At 26.5% G+C, this 23,482-nt stretch overlaps 1 protein-coding gene across 1 annotated transcript; it reads right to left on the bottom strand.

Moving 5' to 3' along the window:
• Window positions 1-1,205: 1,205 nt before the first annotated feature.
• LOC129988359 (renalase-like) lies at window positions 1,206-23,296 on the bottom strand. The gene is made up of 7 exons (XM_056096564.1): window positions 23,068-23,296; window positions 22,651-22,756; window positions 17,040-17,185; window positions 13,529-13,696; window positions 5,480-5,653; window positions 3,695-3,870; window positions 1,206-2,575 (listed from the first exon to the last, which is right to left on the bottom strand). The coding sequence occupies exons 1-7, from the start codon at window positions 23,216-23,218 to the stop codon at window positions 2,381-2,383; spliced, it is 1,116 nt and encodes a 371-aa protein (XP_055952539.1). The 5' UTR covers window positions 23,219-23,296; the 3' UTR covers window positions 1,206-2,380.
• Window positions 23,297-23,482: the final 186 nt, after the last annotated feature.

The raw sequence follows: 23,482 nt of genomic DNA on the forward strand, positions 1-23,482 counted from the left end.
CCACTAAGCTATGAATTCACACAAATTATTCAAATAATATATTATAACATGTACATCAACAACAACAACAAAAATATTTACATGTTTTTTCCTTATAGAGAAATATTCTATGAGAGCAAACTCTTAATAATTAATGGCTAGTAAAGATCAGTCTGATATCCTAAAATTTATAAAAACAATAAATCTTTTTTTAAAAATTTGTAGTTTCCATCATCATTATTTCTAGGAAACATATTTATACTGAAATGTAATAATATCTGTTGTTTCATTGAATGTTAATTGTGTTGGAATTTTCCTTTAATTCTCCAATAAAAAAAATTATTTTTACTTGTAATAAATATTTTTAAAAAGACTTAATCTAGAATTATTATTATTATTATTTTGTACAATGAAAGTTTTAGTATGCCACCCATTATTTCATCATTTGATATTGGCCCTGATTAATTCTATTTATTTTATTTGTTAAAAAATACATTAAAATGTCAGACATTTTAAAGTAAATTACTTTGAACTTCCAACAAATCCGTTTTTTCCCCACAAAAACTATTCAGCCAAAGAGCAGTTTTTTGTATCATTCATAGTAGCTGGAAATGAAAGAAAATATTTAAAAGCCAGTACTACTTTGCATGATTAATTTATCCAAAATATGCACAGCTTAAGATGCAATTGAGGATTATTTAATTAAAGTAATAGAAATAATAAAGATATAAATATAATTCCTGATGATCAGAATCTAAAAAAAAGGTTATTACTTTAGAAAATGTATTACTTAAATCAATATTATAGCCTGGCTATAATTTATTATATTTTGAACTAAGACACTGTTATAATGTCATTCTGTGAATGACAAACTAAAAAGTTTTCATTGTATTAAACTGAATCTAAATAGATGTGATTTGCCAGAAATCTACATAATTTAATTAAAAAATATACTTACGGATATTAATGAGCATTAAAATATACTTAATTGAATAGTTTATTTCAATGTGTAAATAATACAATGATATAAAAAGTTAAAAACTATACAATAATAAATTTCAATAAAACTTGAAACATTAAAACTTTTCTTGGCACAAATATTTATTAAATACATTTCACCAGTAAACATAAACTGAAATGAAAGTAAAATTATTAAAATTCTATACAGATTTTAATACCAGAAATACAACTTCATTTTTAATACAACTAAAAATGTGAGAAGAGGAAAGAGTGAAAATTAAAACCTGTGAATTAATTACTAAAATGTATAAATGTATCTAAATTAATTAAATTACCTAACAATAAACATCATAGTAGTTGGTGATCTATTTATTCATTATAAATGAAAACTAAATCAATTTTGGAAAGAAAAACATTTTTATGAATGAATATTTACGGCATGAATAAACAAATAATAATGGTTTCATTGCTGTGAGTAGATATAGGCTGTAGATATTCATTTATTAAAATACTTTTCTACTAGAATCAATAATCGCTTATTGTTTACAACTTTAACTTTCTAAGTGTGTCTATAGTACATGTGATAAAAACAGTTGCTATTTTCAAGATAATTACAAAACTACAACTTCATTGCCTAAGCATAAGTAAAATGATAATTATATTAGGTCTAGCAGTAATTTGTGGCATTCTTTTTTTTAAAAATTCAAATTAAAAATATAAGTAGAAATAAAACATACTTGAAAATTTTTTATATTGACTGATAGGAAATTTAATGTTCAAGCTTTTTTTAAAAAATTATATTTGTAAATGATTACAATGAAAAACAAAACTAAGTATCGCTAATGTCATTTCTTTTTAATTGAGGTGTTGAAATCACTAAAACTACTCGTAAGATTTCTTCTGTACATGGAGAAAGAGCACTGTCAGAGGGGGAAGAGAAGCAGTGATCAAACAATGTAGGAGGAGGATCTAGTTTATTAGTCAAACAATTAGAGAATTTTTTAAAAAATAAATTTGGAAACTTGAAATAAATTTTTTAAATGTTTAAAAGTTATCACTCAACCCAACAATATCACTTTACAAACAACTTGTAAAAAACGTAACTTTATAAAAAGTATCCAATTCAAAATTAAGTTTTATACATACATAAAAATTAATCCAATTAAATTATTTCGGTGTATTAAGAATACGGAATATTAATTCATTTGCACTTTTGAAATAGCACCACGAGAAAGATTTTAATAAGCAACATACGCACACAAAAAAATTAAGCACTTGAGTTAATGTAAGCTCCTATTATTTCAATACTGCATAATTCAAAATAACAAATATCTGTCAAAAATATGCAATTTAAAAGAATCTTGAAGAAATAATAACAGTCCATTTATAAATTAAGAATTATTTTAAAGCAAATTCAAATTTAATTTCAGTCCAAGCAGAACTAAGAACTCCTTCTACGTCCTTGATGGTGACCTTTTAGGAACTTGACTCTTTTCAAAAGTTCTTCAACAATTATAACAGCAGATGTTATACAACCGTTGAAAGTGGATTCAGTATAACTGTCACCACCACTTATCAAGCAAGGATAATCATTAATGACAACACAGCCTGGTGTATCAACATAAGGTTCAATAAGCTGTAAAGAGAGAATGATTTTTTTTCCTCCAATTTATAAATAGAAATATTTTTTATGAATGCATCTGCACATTTGAAAATATCATTTTGATTTGAAATATATATATATAAAATGTTATCAAACAAAGATATATTGCTAATAAAATAGATATTTGCCTTCCCTATATGAAAAGAGAAATTTCATATATTATTCAAGTAAGATCTTATTGTATAATATACATTTCTAAAAACATGCAACACAAATAATAATTTGGATGGATTTATTAATGAATGCAGATACAATAAACTTGATATTGAGTACATAAAGTTTTCAGGGATATCAAAAATATACAGTTGAACTTCATTTGCTAGCATGATAATGATATCAAAATATCCAATGTTGATCAAAAAAAGCATTAGGGATTTTTTTAATGTAATATGAATAAATAACATTTTAATAATAAATCATATTTTAACAGAAAGCATGAATATCAGAAATTTAAATATACCTTAATATATTCAAGGAAGGTTTTAAATGCAATTAAAAATTGTGATATTAATTAATGGTGAAGGATTAATGATTCATTAACAAAAAAAAAATCTAACAATCAAACAAAAGTTTGCTCATAGGATTGCAATTACAGTTTCAAAATGCTATGGATTTGGTGCTACATTTGGCAAGTTTTAGTACTGAAAATTGTTTTTAGCAGCAATTATTCCCTAAATAGAAACTATTGCCTCCAAGTTTAAAAAAATCAGAAGTATTAAGTTGATACCTTATCATCACTCATGGATAGAGAAATTTTGAATCTTTTCAAATGACAAGAATGACACTGAAGCCATCATCCTGCATCAAATTACAATGCTATATCAGCAGGACAACATCTGACCCTTAATATTAATCATGCTTTTGAGATATACTTTACTAATGTCTAAAGCATTATATTGTTTAACTGGTGATAATATTCTAATTTGATATTTGATTAACATAAAATAAAATATAATAACGAGCGACTTATTTAGAAAGACTTTTAAAAAGATAGAATGGTGAAAGATCAAATAAAGTTATAACAGCATAATTATGCAAATATAATGATACAACTAAGTGAAGTGGAAAAAAAACCCTAAAAGGTTTACATACCATAGAATATGTCCAGTGAAATAATTTAACGAAAGCAGGATCAGGTAGCTCTGGCAAAAGACACTTAATATGTTCTAACATCAAATGCTTAATTTCATCATCATTTAGATCAGAATATTTTTCTGCAAATGATGTAGTACTTTGCAGAATTATGCCAGGTACTTCCTTGCTCTGCTCTAAAAAATAAATAAATCATTACAGTTTAAATTAGTTATATTAATGCCAACTTGTAAAGAAGTACAAATATTTTAAGATTGGTCTGATAATTTTAACTGTGGTCAGATGATAAGAATAAAACTAAATTTAGTACCCTGTCATCAAACTATAGAGCAATTCCCTGGTTGATCATCCCTGCCCATTGGAATCAGATTTAATGCTGATCAGACTCACTTATACAGTGGATCTTTAATCGAATCAATTTCAAACTTGAAAGCTTTTGATTCCGAAGTGCAGAATTTTGTAACTAAAGTATTAAAATTATAAGAGAGAAATAATTCAACACATTGACTGTTACAATGAATTTCTTACAATGAAATTTATATGAGCCTGCCAGTAACTAACCTCTACGGCAGTGAAAGTATTCAAATTTACATTCTAAGAAATCTTGCCTTGTACGAAAGAAATTTCATGAACTATAAAATTTCATTCCCCAATGCAAAGAAAAATTTAGTAATGAATAGTTTAAAAGAATTCTACTATAGGAGGAATTGCTTTCATTGTGAAAACAATGGGAAGGGGGAAATAAAGAAAAAGATGAGCCACTTCACATACCCTAAAAAACATTAAGAAAACATAATCAAAATAATTTTACACAGTACTGTATAGTTACAATTAGCTTATAACCAGAAACAATATCATCCTCTTATCTCTATTTTTATTTTCTCATATATAAAGTACAGAGAAAATATTGCAATCTTCAAGAGATTTTTAATGAAATTTTGATGAATCACCTCATCTCAAACTTGCCTGAGAATGAAAAAAACTTTTTTTTTTTTTTTTTCATTATGTATGTCAGTGAATACGATGATTCAAAAACAATTTGTACCAAATCTGTCAAAGGGGTGACCATCTGTTATTCTGAACTTTCAAGTGCGCATAAACACAATAACTCATAAAAAGAATAAAATCAATTAAATTTAGCATATGATCTTGTAATTATGATTGTATCAGATTTTGGTTTCAATTGGTTAAAAAAAGGAGTTATAATTATACATTCATGTTTTAGATTCACAGAATTTCATGCAGAACTATAATTATTGTCACAAGATCACACTGAATTGATAGATTCACACCAAAGATCTATATTTCATAACTACTTTTTTTTCTAAAGCCATGCAAGACATTTGCAACCTTACTTAAGCTTTACAATTTTATATACAAGGTGAGGGATAAGACCTTTATTGGAGCGCACAAGAAATTTATAGAGAAACTTCTTCTGATGGTTATACAGAGATTTAGTTTGACTGTATAAATTCTATACGAATGAAAGCTAATTATATATAACAACTGCTTTAAATCTATGATTTAGGTTCTTTCCATAATGCAAAAAAATAATTTTAAAACACAGAAACAAAATGACATTTATGTCACTAAAAAATTTATTGCAAAATTCATTAAAAAACAAAAGCTTGGATTCCAGAAAAAATGTAACAAATTCAATAATTCTGTCATTAAATTTTATTTGGAAATAAGATAATAATTAGTCCCTAATGATAATTAGTTTCACTAAAAGACATCAATAACAAAGATGTCAAATGGATAGAATCTATTGATAAGACAACTTACCTCGTTTCTTATTATCTACCGACATAAAATGAAGTATGTCATCACCTGGAAAATATTTCATAGCTGTTGCCAAGTCTTCAAGATATTTAACAGGTTCATCATATACAAGTGCAACTGCAAAGCGAGGTGCATATTTAACTTGTTCCATAGCAACTTTCATATCATCATCTTGACCTAAATATTTTCATGCCATACATTAATGATTTTATTTAAAAGACTCATAATAAAGAAATATGCACAAACACTATTTAAGTCAATATTCTATCATAATAATAATTATAATTAAAAATTAATGAGCCAAAAAAAGTCTCAAAAAATAATCTTGATAAAATAATTTAGTTAATGATGATGTTATTAACATCATTTGCACAACAACAAAAGGTTGAAACATATATTGACACAGAGCAGCCTTCCCTATCAAGGGGCCTGGGTGCAAGAAATCATTTAGGGGCTCTAATTATTTTTAAATAAAAATAAAATAAAAAATTACAACATGATCATATAACACTATTTCATGTTTATTTAATGCATTTTTTTTTTTTTTTGCTACTAATTACTTCAGAAAAATTACAATTTGTTATAGTATCTTTTTTTATGCTTAATATCGCAATCACATTTAAGCGTTCTGCACACATGCTTGGTCAAAGACAATTCTTTATTAATTTTCTGAAAGAGTGCTCAGCATTAATTATGATAACTGGCAACCTAAATAAATCAGCATAATTATTATTTAGTAAGCATTGCAATATGTCCTCTCAGTCATTTATATCCCTTTCTTTTAAAGTCAAATCCCGTAGCATACCAAGATTTCCTAGATTAGATTTTCATATATATCTTTGCTATAAATTCTTTTAAAGTCAAATCTCGTAGCAAACCAAGATTTCCTAGATTAGATTTTCATATATATCTTTGCTATAAAAGTTTTTGGATCATTTTTCTGATTAAAGATTTTTCTAAAGTTTCTATATCAGAATTTGAAATATTATTAAATCTATCTACTATCTATACAATAACAGTATCAATTACAATGTTAAAAAATATTTAAATTCCTTTATCGAGCTTTCTGCAACTTCAAATTCTGCTGTTTCGGTATATATAATTTTTTTCCTTTTTCGAATGCTTTTTTTAGAAAAATGTTCTGAAATATTCAAATTACATGGCATCGCTTCTGTTTCGTCTAAAAATGTTTACATTTTGGATAAAGTTTTAATTTTAAATTTTGGATTTAAGTTTTAATTTCATTGATTAAATTAGAACCCGAGTCAAGAAAACTGCTTTTGCTCGAAATAGTTTATTGATAGTGCTAGTTTTGAACAATATTATTAACCATACCATTAAAGATAAAATAAATAACATTTCTTGTATTGAATCCAATAAACTTTTAGCTTCAGGTACTGTTGTATTATTGTTATTTGAGTCAATAAATTCATTTAGGGCATTGCAAGTTTGTTCAAACTGTCAATACACTGCTTTCACTGAATATATTTTGGCTTCCCAAAGAATATTGCATAATGGTTTAAGAGTAACATTTAAATGCATTCAGAGAATTTCCCAACTTTTTGTAGATTCAGAAAATAACCAATATATGCAGAATCAATTTTTTTTTTTTTTTTTTTTTTTTACAATATATATTGTTAGAAGCGCCACTGCAAATTAATATTTAAAACAGTGTGATAGGCAAGGAACATAAATTGCATGATGTTTAGAGCAATACTGCTAGTACAATTTAATATTTCCCTTTCACATTGCAACCGTTGTTGTATGCTTGTCCTTTATATTTCATAATATTTAAATCAAGCTCACTTAATATTTTCAATAGTTTTTACTATTCCTTCTCCATCAAATCAGTTACTTCAATAAACCCTCTAAATAACACATAATTAACCTTTTCTCTTCAAAATTTACATACTGAATAATGATTGAAGTTTGTTCCTTATTAAAAATATCAGGAGTACAATCCATTTCAATATTCTAGTATATGGTGGCTTTTATATTTACAAACAGAAAAAAAAATTCTTTTTAATTATTGCCAAGAATTTAGCAAGACAAAATTTACATATTAAGGGTGGAGGAAATATTGATCACTTCTCATGCTCTTTAATTGTAATTCACACAAAATTAAGAACTTGAGTGAAACAAAACACAAAATAACACTTTTGCCATCATAATACAAATAATTTAATCTTATCTTAACAAAAAAATATTACAAAGCAAGATTATTATTTTTGACAATTCATATATTTGAGCATCAATTTCAGCAACTCTTTTTTCTGTCATCAATTATTATTAATTTTTTTCCTTTTATAACAATTTTATTTTCAATGCTGCTTTAGGTTTGTTGAATTCTCCCCCCCCCAACTCTTTTTTTTTTTTTTTCCTTTTCTAAAGCTTCATAATACTTTACACATGCTAATTTGGCATACTGAAGCAAATCTTTTGAAATCTGAACATTTAAAAACATCACACGATACAAATTTAAGACATCGTTTTCTTACACCAATTAATAAATCTTCTTTCAGATTTTCATCAAACAAATCCTTGTTGATACTAAACATATTTTCCACAGCTACACTGCCATATGACAACACAAGAATAATTTTTACAACTTCCCAAAAATCAATAAATTCCTTTAACTTCAAAATTTTAGAATAAAAATAATATATGCAAATTCTTTCTAAACAAATTTTTATTAAATGAATCAAACTGCTTTTTATAATCACTTTTACATATGTTCTTTATAACTAAAAAAGCTCAAACAGCATATTTACACATTCTGAGCATATTAAAAAAGTTTGCAATTTGGAATAAAGAAGATAATACAAATCAATCTTTCATTTTTCTCATCATGCATTATTCTTCAATAAATGTAGATTTAAACAAGATGCAGTTTTTAAAATAGTAAGATTTTTGGATATATGTTCTAATATTTTTTATGGTATTCTTCCCAAATATAAAACCCTAAAAGGTTTTTCTCAATCGTAGAATTTTAGGATCATCAAAGCTCTAAAAAAAAAAAAAAAAAACTGTAATGCTTTTGCATCTTTGATTATACTTTTTCTGACAATATTTTTCATTAATTGCTTAAATAGAATGGAACTATTTTTATATAAAAAAAAAGGTATCATTGGTTCAAATATGCCTAAAATTTATAAAGAAATGGTTGAAGAATAAGAGAAGAAGCTAATTTCAGCCGTAGAAACATTCATAATATCACTCGTAGCAGATCTAGGCAAAGTTTTTTAACTGAAATCTATATATATATTTTATTTTATGCAGTCAAAAACTTTTACAGCACATTTGTGAACACTGACATCATACAATAAAATTCGTTTGGCATTTTTGTGAAGTGTTGTTCAAAACTTCATCAAACAAATAATAATCAGTAACAAATATTTACCGTATATGTACCACAAATATATATAATCTTATTGGTTATTTCACTATCAGTGAACACATGAAAATATTTCCAATATATCAGTGAATACACTAATACACACAACAAGCTTTAATGCCCATAAAAGTTAAGACCAAACCACATAAACAAGTCATAGTTGACCACAGATAATTTTGCCACGTAGGAGCCACATACCATCTTCCTTGTTTCCTATGATATTGTTCATTTTTGGAGCTACATGTACAATCTTCTATGTTTAAAAATTGGCGTTTCTTAAATGAAAAAAAAAAAAAAATCCTAAGAAAATCCCCTGTTTTTCCTGATTTTTATAGAAAATTTCACATATTCAATTTTTTTAAGTTGATTCTTAAATTCCTTGTACTTTCTTAATTTTCCCAATGCTGGGGCAATCTTGTTTAAATAAAATGAATTATTTCCAATGCTTAAGAGAACAAACACTAAGGAGATTTGTTATGCTGATCTTCAATAAGCTAAAACTTGCAGCTCAAAGTGAATTTTGAAATCACAATGTGCAAACGTCTTTTCACTAGTTACCCTACAGGAACTTTTAAATATTAATTTCAAGCAAATTATTGAAGGGAGTGAATTTACAAACATATTTACAATTTAGTTGAAATGAAATTCCATAAAAATTGTTAGTTCCCTTTATTTTTGATAAGTATTAAGTAGAATGAAGGGGGGAATGCAAAAGACAAATAGAAATTAAGAAATCTTTATCTACATTAAACAAATGAGCTGAATATTAAATGCTAATAAAATATTTTAAATTTAAAATATGCTGTTACAAGTTCAATTCTTAAAACTATTTGATTCTGTATGCACTGAAAATCTCTATAATTATCTGTCTTTTCAACTAGTTTATTCACAGATATCAGCAGCTTAAAAATCGTCTCTTCAATTTTTGACATCTATTTTAAAACACTTAGTTTATCTTCAGTATGTATCCTTTACTAATTCTTTTCACCAATCTGAGATGGTAATCTTTACCAATCAATTTTTTCAGTATATTTACAGAAAGCTGTTTTTTATATCTATGTTTGTTTTTTCGATTTGAAAATTTATTACTCCACTGCCTTTTTTTTTTTTAATTCAGCTGAAACCAAATGTTTCGCAATAAATATTATTTAAAATTTTTCAACCTCAATATTTTTATTTCAGAAATATTTCTTTTCAACTATAGTCTGGCCATGGGACCAGACCACATTGAATCTCCAGAACCTTAATTACTTACTACAATTTCTGATCAGACTTTTAATCTTTTAATTATTTTGACAAAAGGTTATTAATTTCAATTTTGGATATTTCAAACTCCTGAAATTCTAGTAAATTGCAAGCCACACTATTCAAAAAATATTTCAATTCTATTAAAGTAGAATTGCTTTCTTCCTTTTGCAGGTGCTTGCAATACCAATAAAACAACAACAAAAAAAAAAGGCTTTTATCTTATATCATGGCTTATCTGATCATTCTCAGATATGAGCATTCATACTTCTGGTAAGCATATAATTGAGAAGAAACAAACCGATTCAAATTTTATGAATGAAAGTAGTCCAGAAATTCATGTTTCAAATCTGTTGGCAATTTATTGAATTTTTGAAAGCATATGAATCTTTATTAGAAGTACTATTGTCATTTACAATAGAAAAAGAATATCTTTTTTCATGACACTAAAAGGTTTCAAGCAACCATCTTTTCCATAACATGTGCTAAAAATGATAAAAGAAGGCTATATATAAAAAGGGAAGGATGGTAATATTTAACATGGTAAACATTTTAATTGCTTTTTCAATAATAGCAGCATTCTTTGACACCTGTTTTTCCAAAAATTATTAGGAAGTTTCTCATTTTCTAAAACTCAGAAATATAATCTTTTTCTCTTGTTACACGTAATGCACTACCAATAACAATTAGGTAAGTTCAAAATCTCAAGCAGGGCACAAATATTCACATTAATTTAAAAAAGTAGAAAATTACTTTTGTATTACATCATTCAATAAGCTAAAAATTTCTAATTTAGTGGTGGATTATACATCAATAAAACCTTTTTTAAATCCTATTTCTCCAAACAACATGAATGTCACATAAAATATCTTTGGCAGCGGAATTGCACATTAAAGCTAAAGCCAAGCCATGTATCTAGTTTCAACATCATCTTTTTCCCAATACAAACAGAAAACAATCATCTTGCTTCAATATTTGGTTGAATACAATTATTAGATTACATATATCAAGATCAGCCATATTCTAAAAGAGAACACCCTAAATGCATGGAACAATATCAAATATAAAAACATATAAGAACTGTACGAATAATAAATTTCCCTACACTTAAAAGACCATTTCAGTAAGGGGAGGGCACAAGATGGAAAACTGAATTTGGGATGAGATTCAGTATAATGGTAGAATAATGTTTATTCATTAGTGTAATAGCCATCCAATTTCGAAAAAATGGCCCTCAAACTTTCAGTATAGCTTATATACTAATAATGTACTGCCAATGACGAGTAAACTCATAGTATAGTGGATAAGGTGCTGGCATAATATTCACGAGACCTGAGTTTGGTTCTAGGCTAGTATTTTCTGCTATTCTGATTTTTTACAAGAAAAATATTTATGTTTATTCATACAGTTCTTCAATTACAATTATAATTTAATTTTTAAGTGTTAAAATAATTATAAATATAATTTTAACTATAAAAATAATTCAAATAACTATTTTCATCTTAAAACCATTAAAAGTTTTAAATTTTTGGATTTTAATGATAAATTATTTGTTATAATTCAATGAAGCTGTGTTCATATCAGTAATTAAAGAAAAAAGTTGAAATTAATTAAATTATATCAAGAAGCATTCTCAATATTAATAATTAAAAAGTAAGAGTAGAAAGCAGGTGTTAAGTTATTGAATGCATAGGCAGATGGTTCTAAGTTTTTAGCAACATTATATCCTATGCTTTGTAAGCTATCTGATTTTCTGAGATAAAACATATCTTTTGAATGTAAATGAAAGTTGTTTTCCAAACAAGGCCTGTAAGATTTCTCTTGTGAAAATCATCATTTATCAATTGTGCAAGATGTCAAAATATATCTACCTTGTTTCAAATGTTTTTACAATAATTACCATTCTGGTTCTTGTATGTAATATAAAATTAATGAAATATTTTTATGATGTCGGTAATTCAATTAACATTTATCATCATTTAAGTTATGTTTGTAATTATTTTTCTTACTTACAAATAATTCAAGTATTAAATAAATAAACATTTATTTTTAAGAGATTTATTTTGAGAACATTTACTTTTGATCGATAAAAGAGTTACATATTAAATGAAACTGTCTTATTTAAATAATTTTGTAAAGAAAAACAGATTTTTTTTATCAATGTTCATATCTTTAATTTTTTTTAAAAAAAAATTATAATTTAGGTATTAAGAGAAAATTCTTTTCTTTTTCCATAAAAAATTGAGTATCATATTAATTTAAATTTAAGTAATTTTGAATATTTTTTAAAAACTCATTCATACTTATAATTTTTTTTTCTTCTAAAAATTAAATTATTATCCAAGAACTAGGAGAATAAATATTTATTTTTGTATAAAAATGAAAAACATATTAATTAAAACTATTTGTAAATTGTTAACTTAATTTGAAGTAATTTAGAAAGAAAACAAATGAAGAAAAGCAAAAGCAGGATCAAACTTGGGTCTCGTTAATGCTATGCTTGCACTTCATGCACTATACTACCCAGGAATTGGACAACAGTGACACATTATTGGTTATAAGCTTTGCTGAAAGTTTGAATGCCACTTCCGTGAAATTGGCTGGCTATTATGCTTTACTAATTTCATGAACGAACATTCTAGATGTGTACTATAACTCTACTCAATTTCACCCCCAAACTCAATTTTCTACCTTGTGCCTCACCTTGTAAGACATAATAATCCTATCTTCAGTTATTTTGTTTCCTTCAGTGGTAATTTTACTTGCTGTACCTGTTTCCCACTTACTACAGATTATATATAGAGAAAATATTGGAGATCGAAAACTCTCGCATATTAACATCCCTATTATGTTTGCAGAATTCTCAAAACACAATCAATAATCTCTATATATAATAAATGTTAAAAAAAAAATCTAATAACCATCTTACTGATTCAATATATAAAATATGGAACTCTTAAAAACATGCCTCTAAGCTTGCATTTGAATATATATTATATTAAAAATGGAAGGAATGGAATGAAAAAGTCTGAATCCCCCCCCCCCTTAAATAAAAGGCTTATCTGACAAATAAATTTTTAGTTTAAAAACTATAGATATTAAAAAGACCTATAAAATGAGCTGTTGAATACTGAACTAAATCAAAATCATTTCTTTTAAAGCTTGAATTTGGAAAATCATTATCTATTTTTTATTTGAGTGGAATTTTGGTATTTCTATTTAAAGATTTGTTAATCAGAAGGAAAGACTAGGTAAAAGTTTTAGACTAATATCTGCATTATTCTTCAAAAAATGCCTAAGTACTTTTTAGTTCTAATTTTATTTCCAATCTGATTAAAGTACAAAATATATAGAGAAAAAAAGAATTTTAATCAAATATCACTATTTTGTGAGGAGAAAAGATGTATACTTACTTATACTTAAAAAATTTCCTTTCAGATTTAAGACTTCAGGCACTGGTATTGTTAAAATGACAACATCAAAAGTTCTAACTATTCCATTAGTTGCTTTCACTTCCCATGCTTTCTCTTCTTCTTTCAAATTGATTTCTGTAACTTCATGCTGTAAATGCACAGAACAATCTTGAAAGAAATAAAATAAAAATTATCAATACAAATACATAAAATTAAATTCATATGTATATATATGTGTATATATATATATATATATATATATATGTATATGTAAGCATTATTTTATGTGAAGCAGAATGCAGTTTGAAGACAGTGAAGATACTTTTAATTTCGTGACGTCGTTTTATTTCATTTTGAAGAAGTAAGCATATTTACAAGCGATGAGCACACATAACGACACAGTAAAGGAATGAGGAAAAAGATCTTGGACGTTTTATCCCTGGTCTTATATAACCTATAGTTTTGATAGGGAAAACATTTTTTCATAGTGCTAATATATTATGAGATTTCGATAGGGATTTTCGTTACATGTATGGAAAAGGTAGGGAAACACAAGGAGACTTTAAAAAGAATTTGCCTGATCAGTGGTATTTTATCTCTTCACGCGCAGTGTGGGAAAGTTAGATTTTAGCTGATTCAACAATTTAACAAAGTTTCTCTTGAATTAATTAAGTAGAGACAGTGGAATTGGATCACGAAATAAGAGAATATTTTAGAATGAAGTTAATATGGGCTAAATTAAGATAAAATCTTGAAAATTAATTAAATTGAAATTAGAGTTAAAATATCATTACATATATATTTGTGTATTAATTGCATATAATTATGTTTTTAAGCTTCACTGCATGCCACTTATAAACTTTAGGATTAATCGCTTGTCATTAACATGACTAGACAAATTCTTAGCTTAGTAATCAGCTAGTAGTAATGCAACTAACAATACATTTTTGCCAATAAGTAGGGGGCTTATTATAAATCAACAATAAAAGATGCATTATGATGCTGTCAATTATTTTTTATAAAATTAATGAAAAGAAAGCCATGTGTAAATGCTATGTAACATATATAATCAAATGAAGAAAATTTTAAAGCTGAAAGATTGATTTTTTTAAAAATTCTGTAATAAAGGTCATAATTTAAAATTTTTTAATTCTATATTGCTTATGTAGTGTCAATTTGATTGTAAGATTATTTTATTAATATACACAACCTAGTTCAGTTTTTTAACTGCAGTCCAACAAAAGCATGTAAAAAAAATGTAAGTCGCAAAAGACATGTAAATACTTATTTTTAACAAAAACATTTATAATATTTTCATTTACCAGCAATGACAGTGTAAATGCTTATATTACATACATATTTCTTATTATGGCTATCATTTTAAGTAATAGCACTGATGGATTCAGATCTACTATTTTAATACATGAACCAAATGACAAATTTTATGCATTGAGCTTGCTACATTTTTAAGTAGTTGTATTTATAAGAACACAAATAGACAGACTCTGATCTATTTTAGACTAAAGGAGATAAAAAAAAATCATCCAAGATCAGAGAAATGAAATTTTTGACATACATATGCAATGGTTTCCTTACAAAAATGCTCCATATTATATATATATGTGTGCGTAATAATATTTCAATATCTAATTTAATCTAAATTAATTTCCTAAATTTTTTGCCTAATTTGGCCCATGTTGGGGTTATTCTAAAGTGTTCTCTTGTTTCCTGCTACCATTTCACGTATAAAGCTGTGTAAAAATTACTTGCAATCAATTCTACGTATCAAATGAAAATGATCCCTCCGTTGCCCTTGTCAAAAGTCAACACATGCATTCAATCGCCACGTGGCCAGAAATCCTATGTTATATAAGACTAGTGATCATTTATTTCATTCCTTTTTCTTACTTCTGCTTTTGTTTCACGGTGTTGTGGACGTTCCTTGTCCGCACCTGCTTGTAAATAAATTGCTTTCCTGGAATGGATATTAAAATTAATTTAAAAATGTAAAATGTTTCTTCAATGTCTTCAAACCAGCATTCTGCTTCAACCAAAATAAGCTTGCATATATATATCAAGGGTGACTAAAATATTGTACCTAAAGCCAAAATAAAGAATTTATTAAATGCTTGAATAAAAATTTATAATAGTTTTTATGAACTAAAACAACACAGGATACATTCTTTCTCAATCAATTGAAACTGCAGGCATTGCAAAAGGACATCAAGTGACAGTTTTCTCTAGCAACACTGTCAAAGTTTATAAAACCAAAGATAATTGAACAAACTGATAGTCTAGATGTCTACTTTTATGCAAGAAACAATATTGTTTTCACAAATGCAATGAACTGTCTTGTAAAATGATTAGTTCTTTTTGTCAAATACTAATCTATATCATCTCCAATAATACATTTATGCAGATACTCCAAAAGGTAGGACCTTTGACAAGAAAAACAAACAAAAAAAAAAAAAAAAAAACTAACAGACGTTCTTCGGAAGAGAAAACGAGCTTCTTTGGTTGATATGTTTTAGGAAATTTTAAGACCCTTTTTTGGTAATGATTTTGGAAAATATTACGAGGACAAAAATTATTTTTCACCAATTTAAAAGAAAGTATTCTTCCTACAGCTACATGTAAAATTTCTACTCATTTAATTCAATATAATTTGCAGATCATATTTTTCATTAATAAAATGCAGATTCATTTTTTTAAAAATTTTAATCCACATCTAATGTATTGTTAAAACCTCAGAGAAAAAGTAATTTCTCTAATTCTACTTATACAGAAGATCATTTTTTAAATCATTTAATTTCACTATTAAAAATAATATAATATTAAATTGGCTAACTTCATTTCATCTTATATATGTCACTGCTTATTTTAGAATCAGAATCATGTCCCTACAGTTCCACAGTTAACAATTTCTTTAAAAATATGAAATTTTAGACATGATATAGTAGAAATGTAAAACAAATCAGGAACTTTTATATGTTATATACTTTTACAATGCTATTCTTATCTAAAATTTGCAAAAAATGGATCTAAAGTGTACATATACTCAGCATCTTAATTTATCTGTAACCAAATTAAGTAGCTTTAAATTTAATAATCTGTTCCAACAACATAGTTATAGATAACACATAAAATTCTGATTTTATTATTATTACTAGACATAAAAAATGTAAATGTTATTAAAATCAAAATTTACATCACTGAGAAAACCTAAATTTTATAGAATCCAAATTCAAATGCATACTATTAGACATTCAAAAATACTTTTATAGATATCTGTGATTATGTGAAATGTTTATATATCTTAATGTATTTCAAATATTTAAAAATTAATTAAAGAAAAATATTTTTAAAACGCCCTATTTTTGGAACACCTAATTAAGGTTTGTAAAAATAAATATGAATACAATAAATATGCAATTATTAATAGCAGAAATACTATAAAATAGTTTTTACAATCAAATTTCAAATAACAACTAATTTAAAAATATAATATTACCAGCTTTTTGCAAAAAATGGGCAACCAAAGAATCAGTTCCACCAGGAGCAACAAAAACTGTTTTAGTTTCTGACAGCTTCCTAAAATTTTCTATTTTTTGTCCAAGGGGCACAAGTATTTCCTTCTCCAATAATTCATCATAAAACCTGAACAATAATAATATGCTTAGATAAATACTCGTATAACTCGAAAACATAGTATTTTGTTGTCATCAAAATGAAAAAAAATCTTTGTATCCAGCCACACGATGGTAGTTACTCTAGTTTTCAAATGTACTAAATTTAATATCAGTTACTGAAGAAAAAAAAAAAAAAAAAAAAGACAAATTTAGTGAACCTTTGATAATGGTGTCTTGTTTTCTAGTCAGCCGTAACATATAGTCAGAACACGGTTTCAAACATAAGAAAAATCATTGAAAACTTTTCCCATTTTTTAAAATTTGGTGTTGGAAAACCAAAATGCATGAGACATCATCTTAGTAACTTTAGATTTATATTAAATTTGAAAGTAGCTTCTTACTTTAAAAAAATTTGCTACATTTTATAAATACACAGTACAATTGCAAAAATTTTAGCAAAATTGATATAAACTGAAAACTAAATTAACTTAATGTACCAAATAATCATAAAGTCAGAAAAAAAAATTTAAAAATTGATACTAACTTAAAATTTAATATCACTAAAAGAATACTATTTATATAAACTACATGGGAACGAGGACATACATAACATCTTATTTTCGGAACAACTACATTTCACTCTTGTGGCTACACAAACAGTTATTCAGGATTAGAAGTCAAATTTTATCTTAAAAAAGAAGTATATTTTACGCAATTTGAAAGAAAAAATAATAACTAATATTAACACAGTAGTTTTGATTGTAGAACTACATGTTACAATAAAATTTATTTTGTGCAATAAATTGGCTAAATTGGGCTATTTTATATAAATGAAAAAACAGATTATTCCTAATTACTGAATATTTTTTACAAACATTAAAACAAATATTTTTTAAAAATTTCTTATAAAAATCTTAGGTACAAAAGACCTTTCATTTCACATCAAAAGCAAATAATAAACTACTACAGTTAACTATATTTAGGAGGGGGGGCATCACACTGCCAATTTATAAATGCAACAATTCCCTGAAAGAAAAAGTAAAGTTAAGAACATAAGAAAACAAATTCAAGATATTAAGATCTGCAAATTTTATAAAATATGTTAAAGTTTTCTGTTCCCCTTTAAAAATTTTTGCTATCTAATTGTTTTAATTTTTCGGTATTTGCAACAAGAGCTATTTATAATACACTAGATTCCATTTGTGAAGAAAAGTCTCTGCTTTGTTTAGGTTTCTGAATAAGTGCATTAACTTCGCATTCATTCCAACAGTTTTCTTTTCTAAGAAAAATTTCTTTTTCTGTAAAGAGATCAAGAAATTACATTCCAACTTTCGTTCCCTGATATCATTAGCAGCAGTTTCTACAGCACACTGTTCTTTCAAAAATAAACCATAAATAAAATTGGCTGATGCTGTTAATATTTTCAAATTAGCAGTGCTTGTCCCTTTACTTTTATATATTTTAATCATTCATTGTTTCCACTTTTGAAAATCCACATTGAGAATTACTAATTTTTCAAGCATATTGTGAAAGCACTCATACAAGTTGCACAAAATTAACTTCCTGTAAAAATATTCAAATATTGTATAAATAATAATGCTGAAATATAATAAACAAATACAACTAAGAATTAACCAGAGTTCCACACAAATCTGAAAACAAAATTTTATGTGTTTTTCCTATATGTATATCAAGATATTAGAAAATGCATGAATAGCACTTTGTTTAGCTTTTTGAATAAGTGTATTAACTTTGTGCTATATGGTTTTAAGGAGTGGAAAAAGCAGGGAAAGTAAGCAACAATTTAACATTATTCGAAACAGATATTAAAAGAAGATTTATTTATATTTACATAAAGAAAAAAAAATCTCTATTTATTATCTAGAATTTAACAAGAGAGTATTTATATATTAAGAAAGGGGAGAGGGATATATTACCTCTCATGCTCTTTAATTTTAAGTTACCCAAAATTAAGAAATCATAAAATAAAACGCAATACATTTTTCTTATTTTGATTAAACCATTTAATGATTACTTAACAAAACACATTACAAAGATTACTTTTTTTTATTTATTTATTCAGTTTTTCAATTCATGTATCTGTACATCAATTACTGCAACTTCAGCAGATTTTTCAGCCATGAGTTTCATGGAATTAATGAACCTAATCCGTAAAAATAAAGTATGAAATTTCTGTCTAATGTACATTTTTTAGCTGTTTCACTTGCAGTGAATATATTTCCAATATATCATTTAATGCATTAAAGAACGAATATGATGCAAACATGTTTTAAAGCCCATAAAAATTCAGCTCTAAATTATTGTTCTTGAACTAAAAATTTCAAAATCAATTTATATATGGACATTAAATTTTGAAGTTTTTGGATTTGACATATCACCTTTTCTTTCACTCTTTTTAGATACAAAGTCTAATATTAATTATAACTTTTTTAACAGGTATGCAAATTTGTATGTTTTTCTCTTTTGGCATGACTAATAAATGCTATTTTTCCATATTTCTTAGGTTTGTTATCTTCTTACAAAGCGAACAGTAAATAATAAATTAATTTTGTAGAACTTCTTGAACCCATTCAACATGATTAATTTTTTTCTCTTTTTTTTTAATAAATGCTACTAATAAATGCTATTTTTCCATATTTCTTAGGTTTGTTATCTTCTTACAAAGCGAACAGTACATAATAAATTAATTTTGTAGAACTTCTTGAACCCATTCAACATGATTAATTTTTTTTCTTTTTTTTAATCTATCCAATTCCTACTAAATACAGATTTTGTGATTGAAATACAGATTCGACCATCCATTGGGTCAATGAGCTATTTTTCTCCACCATTGTAAACAGGTTGCCTTATGCAGTTTGAGGGTTGTAATTTCTTCCCTTAACTCTTTAACTTTCTGAGCTGCCTCAAGATTTTTTTTTCTTTGCTTTTAATTCTCACAGTAGATATTTTGCTTCCTTTCAATATTCAAATTTCTGGATAATTCCTTTCTTTTCTTTATACTCTGCCTATTTGGCTAATGAATTCCTAGCACTTAAAATCAATTGCTTTTACACTTTAAAATAACTTCCACCGTTTTATTGAATGCTGCCATAAACAAATCTGTAATGATCGAAAATCCTCTTTCAACAATAATGATATCATGAGAAAATAACATTATCATCTTTAATAAAAATATGCCATCATGGCAAGTTATTGAATTGAGAGCAGGTTAAACGACAATTTATTCATACTCCATTTTTTTTTAAAAGTGAAAACCAATCTTTCCAAAAGTTTCATTAGGGATATTGATATCATTCACCAGTTTATCACTCTTCTTATCATTATGAAATTTCAAACCTTCAGCATATCCTTGTAAAAAAGCTGCCCTAGATTGCTGCTGCTATGATCATTTTTGCAATATTCAGCTTCAGATACGAAGAAATGATAACAGCGAAATCACTAATTATGTACATCCTTGGTGTGAAATCTCTGAAAAAATTTTCCACCATTTTTCGAAGTTTTTACTTTTTCCTGAAATACTGGTTTCCAGTTCTGTCGTCACCCATATAAAGGTTTTTGCTCAAAATTTTAAAGTAGTTCATTATCTAATTAGTGTTATTTGTATTAATATCGTATCAGAATAAATATCATGATGTAGCCTAAAAATAAAAGTAGTATGATTATAAAAATCTAATAATATACATTTTAGCTGAAATTTTAAAAAATGGATCTGCCAAAATATTATTTTAAATCTTTTTCTGATACTTATGTACTATTGCAACCATATTGACGATATTGAATAAAATTCAATAAAATTCCCACCTCAAAACCTTAGATATCCAGTGTCTTGGCCTAGGGGTGATCTGGGCATCCTGGGTTCAAGTCCTGGTTGTTCTTTACCCTGTGTTCTATCAGTGAGGTGTGTGAAAGAGCACCACACCTGTAAAAAGGGGATATGCAAGGGAGTGTCTCAGTGTCATCTTCATACGAGTTAGAAGTCAGACTTCTGCCCTCAGGTGCTCAAGAACCTTTACCCTCAGAAGCTACTACACAAACTCAGCTTAAATCGCTGAATCTGTCAGCGAGCTTGTCTATGTCGCCATAAGTAACAAAAACAACAAAACCTCAGACACAAATGAAATCAGGGTTGCCAATTAGGTGAGTTATCCTGAAAGTTGGCATAGTTGTAATAGTATATAAATACACCCTTTTTTTAACAAATCATAAGAAATTACTTCATCTAATGAATATGTGCTGTCATAAATTATTAACTATCCATTCCATTTATTATTGCAAATAATGCTAGATGCAAGATACTTCTATTACAGTTAAAATGCAAGAAAATTATAAATAATAAAATTATTAATTTCAAAATTGAAATATCAATTATTAGAGTACTAATATAGAATACTTGGTTTAAAACGAGTAGTCCTGTTTTAAGTGAATTAAAAAGTTCCACAAACTTCTTTTTGCAAAATTTTAAGGCTTGCAATTTCTTCCTTAGCTCTTAAATACTCTCTCTCTCTTCTTGAGCTGACAAGGATTTTTTTATTTTTGTCTTTTTTTTTAGTTAATATTCTGCTTGCCTAATTTTTCTTTCCAAAATTCTGCTTAATTCTTTTTTCTTCTTTTTATTTCTTCTCTTTATACTCTTCATATTTGGTAAATCAATTCCTCACACTTACAGTATATTATTTTGACACTTCAAAATTACTTATTCTATTGCTTGCTTGAATGCTATCATAAACAATTTTTCTTCATATAAATGTTAATATATTTCCTATTCTATCACAGTCAGTCTTTACTTATCAAAAATCCTTTCTCAACATAACTATTGACATGAAAAAGTATAATTATCATTTTAATAATGATATGATATTATTGCAAGGTTTTGAGTTGCAGCAAGCTGGAACGAAACTTACTCACGCTCTGTTTTTTGATGAATAAAAAAAGCTCATAATTTCAGAAGTTTCATTCGAGTTGCTGACGGCAACATTCATTTGCTTAAAATTCTTCTTATCGCAATTAATTCCTAAAAAGTCATCACACCCTACAAAACTACCCCCAACTGCTTGTGCTATGATCATTTTGGAAACAGTAAGCGTTTAATGTCGGGAAATAATAGAAAAAAATTGATGATCATGCACATGGTTGGCATGAAATATTCCACCAATTTAACAATTTAAAAAATTTATGATGAACTTCCTTGACTTACGAATTGATAAAATTCCTATATTTTTCCTCTATATCCCTGATTAGTTGGATATCTCGCCACCCTGAAATAATATGTCTAATAATTTACATTCATGTCTTCATAATGGTGTGATTCGAGAGAAATTAATCTGGCAGCAGTCAGTTTAAAACATTCCAAGAAAATCTCTTGCATCTTGGATTAAGATGTACATAAGAATAACAAGTTACAATAGATTCAAACTATCCACTGTCACATCTTCAACTACCTGTCAACAATAAGAAGATGATAGTTCGACTTACTTTGCTTGACTACGAATAAAGTCCAAAGATACTGAAACATATTGAGCACCACAGTCAATAGAGCACTTGGGTGTAGTGGATGAACGATATGTTTGATAACGGCCACCTAAAATAAACGGGAAATATTTGCATATGGAAGATAAAAAGTTTTTAATGCAAACTCAAATAGATCACCATGTTCTATCATGCATTTTAGATTAGAATGTCGCATAGAATTAAAATTTTTAAATACTACTGCAATAATGGCATTTAAAAATATTTTATAATTTTATTTCCTAAAGCCGTATTGAATTGCAGAAATGAGAACGATTCTTAAAAATGATTAGAAAAATAATTTTAATACATGGTAATTCAATATAAATTAACTGCAAAAAACAATCATTTTACAAAAAATTACAACTTTAAAATATGCAATACCAATTTGATCCATTCTTTCCCATATTTCAATGTTTACAACTGCTTCGTTTTTTATTAAACTTGCTGCAACGCTACCCGTTAAACCTCCACCAACAATCAAAATTTTAGTTGCTATATTTTTTTCGAAACTCATAATCACTGAATATTGCATACGACGCTAAAATGCAGTGACAAAATGAAAACATTTAAATTCAAAAATTTCGTCTCTGAACATCAAATGTTTTTTAAATAGTTCTTGTTGCCAATTGTGCAAAACATTAAGTTACATTATATTCCAAAGACATAAATAAGATATCTAGTTTATTCATAATCCTTAGGATGTTATAGAATTTTTAAGAATTTGAATTAAAAATAAGAGAATATATGTGAAATTTTTTCATAAGAATCTTTTGAAACTATTCAATTTTTATAAATT

The sequence above is a fragment of the Argiope bruennichi genome, chromosome 10, assembly GCF_947563725.1.
Source record: "Argiope bruennichi chromosome 10, qqArgBrue1.1, whole genome shotgun sequence".
NCBI lineage: Eukaryota > Metazoa > Arthropoda > Arachnida > Araneae > Araneidae > Argiope > Argiope bruennichi.

Bases quoted from the DNA above. Each gene is read 5' to 3' on its own strand.
- LOC129988359 (XM_056096564.1), bottom strand. From the start codon at position 23,218: ATGCAATATTCAGTGATTATGAGTTTCGAAAAAAATATAGCAACTAAA. The intron at 17,186-22,650 runs GTAAGTCGAACT...ATTATTGTTCAG, and splicing joins TTTATTCGTAGTCAAGCAAA to GTTTTATGATGAATTATTGG. The intron at 3,871-5,479 runs GTAAGTTGTCTT...TTTATTTTTTAG, and splicing joins GGTAGATAATAAGAAACGAG to AGCAGAGCAAGGAAGTACCT.